Genomic DNA, 12,028 nt, shown 5'->3' on the forward strand with positions numbered 1-12,028 from the left:
TCAAAAATGAGACAAGGTAATATGTTATTGACTCAGGTAACAGAAACTTAGAGTTCTCACTGTACCATCACTCCCACCACACACACACACACACACACACACACACACACACACAGATACACACAGACATTAAGTATTGGCAAAGGCAAAAAAAAAATTATTGTCCTGGTGAAAACACCCCAAATTTTAAATTGTACTTGTTCTTCTGATTCCTGTTCAAACTTTGGAGTAAAACTTCTGGAAACATCAAATCTCTGGATGGGACCCAGATACTACCTTGCTAGATGTTGTCCAGCACAAGCATGAAATCTTGTACAGTCTTTGGGAATCAACCATGAAGCAAGTCCTAGGCACATCTATGTGGAGAAATTGATACCAATTCCTCTTTCTGGATGCTGGGAACTTTCTGATCTTGATTTTAAGAGAACCCCTTTACTTTTCCATGACTCTCCCTGATTTTTTTAAAGAATAGCACAGCAATAGCACAGCTAGAAGGGCGTTTTCCTTGCATGTGGTCGACCTGGCTTCAATTTCCAACATCCCATATGGTCCCCGGAGCACTGCAGGAGTAATTTCTGAGTACATGAGCCAGGAATAACCCCTGTGCATCATCGGGTGTGACACAAAAAGAAAAAAATACATACAGACAAATATCTTTGTCACTCTTCCTTCCTTAGTTCTCCCCCATCCCGCCCCCTTTTTTCTTCCACACTTTGTCTGTTCCTGTGGGATTAAAGTTTTTTCTCATTATTTCAACTTTCACATATTTAGCTAAAATAATTTCAGTAAACTATATGTGTTGAACAATCAAATATAAAGACATATAGAAAATAAACGAAACAAAAGGGCAATTCAATTAAATATCTTGTCATTTACCTAACTTTCCATTTCTATGGGTCTTTATCTACCTAAATCTAGTCATGGAGACCGATGCTTAAATAGGCATCTGTATCAATGGTAGTAGTTGAGGCACATTAATTTTGGTGAGAATGAATCAATGGAAACAGGAACCAAGAAAACCAAGTTTCACTTTCTTAATAGGATATTATTATAACTATTATAATAATATAGGATATTATTATAACTAAGAAATGTCACACATTCTTAACTGTCTCTTTTACGGTGCTCAGGATATCTGTCCAGACATTATTCTATTAGGGCAAATGTCTCACCTTCTTCATCACCCTCCTCAGAGCCTCTTTTATCTCCTTATTCCTCAGACTATAGATTAGAGGATTTAACACGGGAATAATGATAATATAGAACACTGACAGTACCGTGTCCTGCTTATCGGGGTGACAAGAAGTAGGACGCATGTACACAGCCAGGGCTGTGCCATAATAAAGGGTCACAACTGCCAGGTGGGAGGCACAGGTATTGAAGGCCTTGGCGCTACCTTTCACCGAGGATATTTTTAGGATGGAAGCAGCAATGAAACTGTAGGATAACAGGATACTGAGCAAAGAACCGAATCCAACAAGCAGAGCGACAAGAAAAATAATCATTTGAGTGATGGAAGGATCAGAGCAAGACAAGGTAACAATCTGGGGTAAATTACAAAAGAAATGTTGAATGATATTTGGCCCACAGTAGTCGAGATTAAAGCAAGAGATTATTTCAAGTAAGCTACAGAGGAAACCAGTTCCAAGGGCCCCAGCAACCATCTTCTGACAGAATTCAGGCGCCATGATGGTCGAGTACTGTAGAGGATTACCAATGGCCACGTATCTGTCATAGGCCATGGCGGCCAAGAGGCAACACTCAGACAGAGCCATCCAGCACACACAAAAATACTGGGTGGCACAGCCAATGAAGGAAATCGTTTTTTCATCTTTAAAGAAATCTGAAAGCATACTTGGGCTGATGGAAGAAGAATAACAGATGTCAATAAAAGACAGAACGCTGAGAAAAAAGTACATAGTTGTTTGCAGGTGGGAGTCCATCCTGATTAGGAGGATGATACCAAGGTTCCACAAGAAGGTCACAAGATAGATCCCTAGGAAGACTGGAAAGAGAATCAGTTGCAGCTCCTTTTCATGTGTGAGTCCTAGGAAAACAAATACAACCACTGAGGTGTAATTTCTATTCCCTTCCGTTGAGTGGCTTGGATCCATCTGCAGAAAGGGAGATGATAAAAAAAACGACTTCATTCACAAAATACAACACAGGTGTTTCTCATTTTTCAGTCATGTATTAGACCAGATACTTAATATTGAATCCTCATCATTGAGTTAGTTTATGTCTCCCACGTATAGTTATCTATTTTATTTTTATTTTTTTTTTAATTGACTCACTATGAGATATACAGTTACAAAGTTGTTTGTGACTGGGTTTGAGTCACACAATGTTCCAACATCAGTCCTGTCACCAGTGTACATTTCTCACAACCAGTGTCCAGTTTTCCTCCCCTGTTCCCAGCCCCCCAGCCTGCCTCTATAGGAAGCATTTTCCTGCCTCTGTAGGAAGCACTTTTCTTCTCTCTATCTTTTTCTCTCTCACTCTCCTTCTCTCTCTTTTTTTCTCTCTCTCCATCTCTCTCATTCCTCCTCTCCACTCTCTCCTATAATACACCTTAACTGAACAATTCTCTTAACTAAATTTCATTTCTTGTACACTGCTGTGAGAATTTGTGGATTATAAATGGATGGACATGGAGAGTACCATGCTAAGTGAAATGAGTCTGAAGGAGAGGGACAGACATAGAATGATTGCACTCATTTGTGGAATTTAAAAAATAGTATGAGAATAATACTCAAGGAGAGTAGAAATAAGGGCGAGGAGAACTGGTTCATGTTTGGAAGCTTTTCACAGCAAGAGGTAGTAGGGAGGGCCGTTAGGACAGAGAAAAGACCACTATGACAATGATAGCTGGAAATGATCGCTCCAGAAAGAACTGTGTAATGAAAGAAGGTATAGGGACATACATGATACCTTTCAGTACCTATATTGCAAGTCATAATTCCTCCACCCAAACCCCCCATTTTCCAGTAGTTTAGCAGCCACACCCACAGACTGCCTCTGGCACCATGTAATCCCATCAACAGCCAAGATCCAGAGACTATAAAACAATGCTCTTTGAAGAGAGGATGCAGAGTCTCTTGCCCCCGCATCTAGCTGTCTTCACCAGGGCCCCTAGGAGCAGGCGAGTTGAGTTTCCCTCTCGGCCCTGAGCAGAGCCCAGGCAGCCGGAGACCTCCGGAACCCAGCCACAACCATGTTCAAGGCCCCTCTCCACACGTTCGAACAAGCCTCATGGGTGAAGGAACCGGCAGAGGAACCCAGGTGTGCAGGACCCGGGTCTGAGGTCTATAAGCCTGCTTGGACTGGGCCTCCTCCACCCAGAACCCCCATTTTCCAGTAGCTTGGAAGCCACATCCACAAACTGCCCCCCCCATGTAATCCCATCAAAGGCCAAGATTCAGAGACTATAAAACAATGCTCCCAGAAGTGTGTGGCCACATCCGCAGCAGTGCAACCTCTTATAGCCTAGTTCTCCCTCTCAGAGAACCTGGCAAGGTACGGAGAGCATCCTGCCCACACTGCTGAGCCTGGCAAGCTCTCCGTGGTGTATTCAATATGTCAAATACAGTAACAATGATGGGTCTCATTCACCTTATCCTGAAAAGGCCTCCAATGAGGGACCGCTGGGAAGAACATGTAAAGCGATTCTGCAAAAATCTCAGGGTTAGGATGAATGGAGACGTTACTGGTGCCTGCTCAAAAAAATTGATGATCAATGGGATGACAGTGATACAGTGATACTTATGCAAATTCTCTAATGCTCATTCATTCAATACACTAAGGTAGTTCTGCTAGGTTATTTACTGAATCTTAACTTTAATCTAAAACTTTATTCTATGTTTATGTTCTTAAAACACACATCATGCTCTATCCTCCACTTCTTGGCATCTACCCTAATGACCCAAAAACACTGCTCAGATAAGACAATGGTACATTCTTGTTACATTTTTGGTTTTGGTGCATACAGTTATTGTATCTCAACACCACCAAAGTGACCCAAACTCTTACCACTGCCCTTATATTATATATAGTCCTCCTCTTTATTCCATTCAATGATGCTCTGTTTGATGAGCACAGTTTTCACAGAAAAAATTTAAAAGTACAATACATGAATTTAATATGACAGTATTACTTAACACACAGAGTATGCTGAGCAAAAATAGTGTAAGACAAGTAGTATAAGCATAAGAAATAAAATTATAGATCAAATTTTCAAAAATGCACTAAATTATTTAACAATACTGTTTAAATTATTTTAATGTGTTTAAATAAGACATTAAAAGTATGATGGAATATAAAAAGATTCTCAAAATGACCCCTTGAAAAAAATAAATTGTAACATCTAGGGGGAATATAAGCTATTATCATTGATATTTTTAATTCAGTTATTGAGCTAAATCACCAATTATTGACACATTATAGATTAATCTGAACAAATTTGCTGAAAATTATATATAATTAATTGAAACTCGGTAAGGATATACAAGCCTATATTTCTGATATGCTGGGTAGAACACAATAATTCAGCATATATAATTGTACTCCAGAGAAATATAAAACAAATATAGAATCAATTTTCAGAATACTAGATAGCAGGTATATATTACTGAACTAGATGTATATTACTAAATTTTTTATTATCTTCTTCAACATATGGAGAAATTAGAATATGTTATGGATAATCAATGAGTATTTTATTTGTAATGATTATTGATTATTGTGATAATGATAAGAATGTAACTTTCTTATTTGAAAAAAAAATCCCTCCACTGAGTCTTACTGTGGGAAATACTAACTTAAGTCTGGGATCAGGAATTCATTATCTATTTGCTATTATTTCTCATTCATATTGATGGAAGACATTTTTATTTTCATTTGTTATTAGCCACTGCATAAGTCTTAATTCTTTTTTACAGTTTGTCAAGAAGAAATTACTCATTATCTGGGGGAAAAATGCTTTAACTTTACCTATCAGTGGAGATTTACTTATAATTCTGTGGAGATTTACTCTTTAATTCACTTTTGGACTAAGACTGGACAAAGGTTGTGGAAAATGAAGACATTCTGAATGATTGACACATGTATGTAGTTCATAGACATAGTTTACTTTATTAATTCATAATTTTTCTCCAGTGTCCCTAGGACTTCTGCTTGTTTCCATCTATACAACTTCGAGGATACAGGTATTAGCTATATTCTACCTTAAAATTTTCCGTAATTTTGCTCACAGTTTAAGCTTGTCTAATAAAATTTTATTTGGAACTATAGCACAGTGGGTAAGGCGTTTGCCTTGTATGTGGCCAACCCAGGTTCGATTCCTCCGTCCCTCTCAGAGAGCCAGGCAAGCTACTGAGAGTGTCCAGCCCACACGGCAGAGCCTCACAAGTTACCCCTGGTGTATTAGATATGCCCAAAACAGTAACAACAATTCTCACAATGAAGACATTACTGGTGCCTGCTCGAGCAAATCGATGAGCAACAGGATGGAAGTTATTCTAATAGTCATCTGGAGAAAGTAACATTCACAACATATTGAAGAGAACATTGCCCGCTGCAAAAACATTCTTTTGCTTATTTATATTTGTCCTGAATATCTGCTTGCCTTCCCTATACTGATCACATAGAAGGGGAAAAAAAGAACGAAAAAGGACTTCCAGATATTTTGCCACGTTTCCTAATTGCCATGTATATTGCTTAAATATCCAAAACATTATATGAGTTCAGACCATTATTCTTTGTAAGAATTTAGTGTTCCTAGTGTGTCGTCTGAGAACCAAGAATTGACACAAGCTTGACTTGAGAATTCAAATAGCCATGTTATGCTTTTCTGGAGGTGGAAACTAAAGATCCAAAAGAGTTGAAAAATGAAAAAAGGATCACTGAAAGGAAGCTAACTTTTTTTTTCTAGAGAATGAATTAAATAGAATGTGTGATGGCAAAAAGGGGGACATGATGGATCTTTGGATTTTGTTTTACGATTCAGCAGTTTATCTAGCTTCAATTATACTGATCGTACATATGTTTTCAAGCTGCTTCTCACTGCGTCCTGGTCCCTGAATACCATTACATAACTCTTATGTACACCGAGACTTTCTAAAAAACAGAAAGGAAATTAAAGACTTATAGACCCTCCCTGACATGAATTTATTGTTTTCTGAAAATAATTCTTAAACATCTGTAAATATTTGGAATGGGAGAACTTAAAATGAAGAAATTTTAGATGATATACTGGAGCTTGTCAATGACTGTATTTGCCTCCAAAGGCAGAGTTAAAATGTTAGGTTAGAGAAATGTTCGGTTAGACCACAGTTATACATGGAAAACAGGGATTAACTCAACTGTGGTGATTTGTAATTTTGTATCAAGTCTTATGCTTTGCTGAATTAAAGAAGTGTCTTTTGTTTTATTCTTTTGTCTTTTTATTTTCCAGCACATGGAACCAAGAATCCCCATGAATGAGAGTAGAAATTACTCCTCAGTGGTCATGTTTGTTCTCCTGGGGCTAACAGATGACAAAGAGTTGCAGCTTATTCTATTTCCAATATTCCTAGGGATCTATCTTGTAACCATATTCTGGAACCTTAGTCTTATCCTACTAATCAGAATGGACTCCCATCTGCACACACCGATGTACTTTTTTCTCAGCTTCCTTTCATTCATAGACATCTGCTACTCTTCTTCCACCAGCCCAAGGATGCTTTCAGATTTCTTCAAAGATGAAAGAACAATTTCCTTCATTGCCTGTGCTACCCAGTATTTCGTTGGGTGCTGGATGGCTTTGAGTGAGTGTTGCCTCTTGGCCGCCATGGCCTATGACAGATACGTGGCCATTGGTAACCCTCTCCAGTACACAACCATCATGGCGCCTGGGTTCTGTCAGAAGATGGTGGCTGGGGCCCTCGGGAGTGGTTTCCTTAATAGTTTACTTCAAACAATCCCTTGCTTTAATCTCTACTATTGTAAATCAAATGCCATTCAACATTTTTTCTGCAATTTACCCCAGATTATTGCCTTGTCTTGCTCCAGTCCCTTCATTACTCAAATAATTCTTTTTCTGGAAGCTCTATTTATTGGATTCGGTTCCTTGGTCTTTATCCTGTTATCCTATGGTTTCATTACAGCCTCCATCCTGAAAATATCCTCCATCAAGGGCAGTGCCAAGGCCTTCAATACCTGTGCCTCCCACCTCACAGTTGTGTCACTCTTCTATGGCACAGCCCTCAGTTCGGTCCACCCCAATAAACAGGACAAGGCTTTGTCAGTGCTCTATGCTATAATCATCCCCATGTTGGACCCTTTGATCTATAGTCTGAGGAACAAGGAGATCAAAGAGGCTCTCAGAAGGCTGATGAAGAGGATATGGCATTTACCTCAGTAGGAATATTATTTGGTCAGGTATTATCGCCACTATATGGAAGATAAATTAAGAATTTTTCAGTGACATTTTAGAAGATAAAAGAGTAGCTAAGGAGAGAAAATAAAATATCCTGGTTCCTTCCTTCTTGGCCCATTTTTCTCAGCAGTCACCAAAATTAATCCTTTTTAGCAGTGACCTTGACATTTATGCCTGTTAAAACACTTGTTTCCATGATTAGACCTAGAAAAAGTCTTATGGTTTGAGAATAAAAGATCTAATCATACATTTAGAGAAATGACAAGAGTATTGGATGCCACAAAATTATTTATTCATTTTTTAATTCCTGTATTTTTATTTAACTAATTACTTCAGTAAAAATAAAAATGCATAATTATGTTCATAAAATTAAAAATTATTTTATAAAACACTTTAATTCTAAACAGAAACAGAAGAAGAGTGATAAAAGCCAAAAAAGCAAATAGAATAGAATAATATGTTTTTTAAAACATTAAAACAGGGGGCATATATGGCACATACAATTTATTCTACAATGAGTTGTGTATTTTATTAATTTCCATTTATTTTACTTATTTGAGAGGTGATTGTTGGGCCAATCTGTGGATGTTCAAGGCTTACTCCTGGCTTTGCACACAGGAAGTACAGCTGGTGGTGCTCAGGGGACCAGATGTGGTCCCGGGCATGAAACTTGGGTCAGCTGCATGCAAGGCAAGTGCTTGCCAGCTGTACTATCTCACCAGTCTCTACATTTACAATAGTAAGTGCTACTGCACCACTATAGGATAACATTGACTTCGTCCTTTTAGCCTTGCTGCAGGGAACTTAGTTTACCTTAAAGCAATGTCCTTTCTGTATGGACACAGGAAGACAGTGAATACTATGCTTTGTAACTTGGGAGCTGATTGACTCCAACATTTACTCCCAGGCATCTGCTTTCTCAACTCAGTTGCCCTTAGTTCCTAGCAACCCAAATGCAGGGTCCCTACGAGGGACAGAATGGAACCCAGGGCAAGCTGTGAGCTACTCTGGCATCAAAATGGGCCAGGCCAAAGCACCACAATCCTCAACTGGAAATTGAGAGCATGGTCATAGACAAATGCTGTCATGATCCAAAAGTAACGACGAGACTAGGACCCTGCTGGGGTTAGGAAGGCTAACTTGACCTGAGGACTGTGGTCTAGAAAATATAGTGAGATGTCCTCAGGAAGAACCAAACTTTAAGTTTGATACATCTCTTACTGTGCTCATACAGAATGACATTGCTGGAAATATTTGAAGTAGATTTACAACTGTTTCAGTGGATTACTAGCTGAGGAAGGAAGAAAGGGACACACCCCGACACACCCTTGTTTGGACCGCACACTTGAGCAGATCTCCTAGTAATCTGGAGTAATCTTCTTAGATGAGATTTTTGTTAATCTCCTGGAGAAGTGGTCTTACCCCTCTTTGTTGGTTTGTTATTGTTCAACCCACCTTTGTGTCACTGCCCTATGTGATTGCTATATAAACTAAGACTGTGGGGGAAGAGAAGGAGACAGCAGAGACAAAAGAAGAGGCAACAGGACAGAGACAGAGGCAGCAGGACACAGACAGATGAAGACACAGGAAAGAGAGGACAGAGGCAAGACACAGAAGCAGAGGTAAGACAGAAGCAAGGAGAAGACACAGAAGCGGAGAGAGAAGACACAGAAGCAAAAGAGAAGAAGCAGAGACAGAGAGAGGTTGAAAGAGACCAGAGGAGAGACTACAGAGACAGAGACAGAGATAGAGAGATGGACAGAAGAGAGCACAGTGGCACACACAGAAGCAGAGCACAAGGAGGAGCCATCCTGATCGGTCCATACACAGAGGCCCAAGAGCACCGAACGCGAGTGGTGAGAGAGAGAGAGAGAGAGAGAGAGAGAGAGAGCAAGCGCCGCCCCAAGAGCCTGCAAACAACAGAACAAAACACACACATCACATCTCCCCCTACCAAGTGTGCACACCCTTTGTAATTTTTAACACACCACCATTAACCCAAAATCTCCCCACATGTTGCAGCATCCAAATTCCCACCCGACGTCCCATCTCTCAGATCAGATATAGTCAGTAGAACTGTATCTTGGGATATAGTTGTATAGCTTTGCTTATCCTCCACATATCTGTATCATTATCTGCGGCTTTTCTTTTGCTTCTGATTCTCTTAAGATAATTTCCTCCAATTCCATCTGCAGAAAATGGCATGATTTTTTTCTCCCATCCCTCCATTATATTTAGACACCAAGAGTCACAACACTATTAATGACAGAGCTTTCATGCACACAGTGTGTCAACAGCACTCCCACCACCAACAGGTCATTGTTGGAATATAGCTCTAAATATGTTAGGCCTGACTTTGGTTCGTCCTTGCTCCCCTTGCCCAAGGAGCTTGGGTTTATCAGTCACACCCATCAAAGTGCTCCCGAGTCACTCCCATTCCTTTGTTTATCTGTAACCACTTCTACCAGTTTATCTGCTCTTCCTCTAATCAAACTCTGTTAATTGGTAAGGTCAGAACTTCCTAGGACACTGAATATTATAACATTGCCTTTCTCTCCTCTTTATGCCTTTTGAATAATTTACTTTAAAGCTATGTCTTTTTTGTATAGACACAAGAAGACAATATTATGTTTTTATAACTTGGGACTTAATTGGGCTCGAATATTATTCCCTCCCGGGCATCTGCTTTCTCCACTTAAGCCTCAGTTGCCCTCAGTTCCTAGCACCCCAAAAGCAGGGTCCCGACGAGGGACAGGAAGGATCCAGGGCAGGCGGTGAGTTATGTGCTACCCTGGCATCGAGATGGGCCTGGCCAAAGTGCCTAATTCTTAACTGTAAGTTAAGAGCTTGATCATAGACAAATGCTGTCATGATCCAAAAGTAATGATGAGACTAGGACCCTGCTAGGGATAGGAAAGACTGTTCTGGCCTGAGCACTGTAGTCTGAGATTGAGATGGCCCCAGGAGAGCAATTCTATAAGCTTTAATGCATCTCTTATTGTGTCCATACAAAATGATTAATATTATGAATTCTTATATGTTTGCTGGCTGAGGAGAAGAGAAACACATTCATGGGACTCTGCCCTTGGGTGGATCCTCCTGCTGAAAGAGAGATTCTGTCCTAGTGAAAGCATTCCCCTAAGGGATAGAACTTTACCCCCTATGGATTGTAAACACACCTTTGCATAAGCCCCAGGCTTATGGGGGGACTCGGGAGATTTAAGGTAGCTGTGTGAGGGGGCAAGGGGAGAGTTCCAGAGGAGAGTGTATAGAGGGAAGATTGGAATAAACTGCAAGTGAGACCAAACATCTTGGCTCCATTCCTTCCTTCGCCTGCCACATCATCACCATCAACCTCCCCGGGGTGGGGGAAGCGGCCGGAGGCTACCGAACTCAGGTGGCGGGAGAGACAGCGCTGCTGCCCTAGGCCCTGTGCGGTGAGGCGCTCTTTGCCTCGCCCACACCTTTCTTTTTATTTTTGTGTTTTACACAGGTCATGACCCTCTAGATCCACCCGCATAGAGGCAGATTATGTGATTTCATTATTGCTTGTAGCTGAGTCATATTCCATTGTTGATATATACCAGAACTCCTGAATCCACTCATTTGTTTGTGGGTTGTTTCCAGAATTTAGCTATTGTAGCTGGTTGTTTCCAGACTTTGGCTATTGTGAATAGATCTACAATGAGCATAGAAACAACGGGTGTCTTTTTAAAATAGTGTTTATAGACTTTTGGTGTGGATCCCAAGAAGTGGAATTGCCATGTCATAGGGGAGCCCAATTCTTAATTCTTTGAGAAGTCTCCAAATGTTTTCAGCCCATAGGGCTGAACCAGTCAACATTCCCAACAGTGAATAAATCTTTTATTCCACAGCCCCATCTGCTCTGGCTGCTTCCGATCTTTTTGACTTGTACCAATCTCACTGGTGTGAGGTGATATCTCATGATTTTGATTTACATTTCCCTGAGGATATGTGATTAGGAATATTTTTCATACAACTATTGACCATAGGTATGTCTTTCTCTGAAGAAATTTTGGTTCAATTTTTCTCCTCACTCTTATGGGGTTGGGGTTTTTGTTATTAAATTTTATGAGTTATTTAGATATCTTGTATATATATATATTAGCCCATTTGTTTATTTTTATTTGTTTGCTTGACCAATGTCATTGAGTCATTGAAAATGCCAATACATTCAATGCTAGAAGGGGTCTCTCTGCTTTCCTGATTATAATTAATTAAATCAGATCTGATACCAAGGTCTCTAGTCCATTTTGGATTGATTTGAATTTTGTGTATGGTATATGGTGAACTTTGTGTATGGTGGGAGATAGGTGTCAGAGTTCATTTATTGTATGTGGCTGACTAGGTTTCCAGGTATCATTAGCTGAATAGGCTTTCCTTGCTCGACTTCATATATCTAAATCCTTTGTCAAAAATTAGCGCTATGTGTGCATGTATGTGTGTGTGTGTATAAATACTATCACTGTAGCACTGTAATCCCATGGTTCATTGATTTGCTCGAGCAGGCAACCGTAACATCTCCACTGTGAGACTTGTTACTGTTTTTGGCATATCGAATACGCCACAGGAAGCTTGCCAGGCTCTGCCGTG

The 12,028-nt window shown here is 40.0% G+C and overlaps 2 protein-coding genes across 2 annotated transcripts; one reads left to right on the plus strand and one right to left on the minus strand.

Moving 5' to 3' along the window:
- Window positions 1–1,154: 1,154 nt before the first annotated feature.
- LOC129406046 (olfactory receptor 5A1-like) lies at window positions 1,155–2,114 on the minus strand. The gene has a single exon (XM_055143791.1). The coding sequence runs from the start codon at window positions 2,112–2,114 to the stop codon at window positions 1,155–1,157; it is 960 nt and encodes a 319-aa protein (XP_054999766.1).
- A 4,358-nt stretch (window positions 2,115–6,472) lies between these two features.
- LOC129406047 (olfactory receptor 5A1-like) lies at window positions 6,473–7,399 on the plus strand. Its single transcript, XM_055143792.1, has one exon. The coding sequence runs from the start codon at window positions 6,473–6,475 to the stop codon at window positions 7,397–7,399; it is 927 nt and encodes a 308-aa protein (XP_054999767.1).
- The last annotated feature ends 4,629 nt before the right edge of the window (window positions 7,400–12,028 follow it).

Source organism: Sorex araneus, chromosome 6 (assembly GCF_027595985.1).
Source record: "Sorex araneus isolate mSorAra2 chromosome 6, mSorAra2.pri, whole genome shotgun sequence".
NCBI lineage: Eukaryota > Metazoa > Chordata > Mammalia > Eulipotyphla > Soricidae > Sorex > Sorex araneus.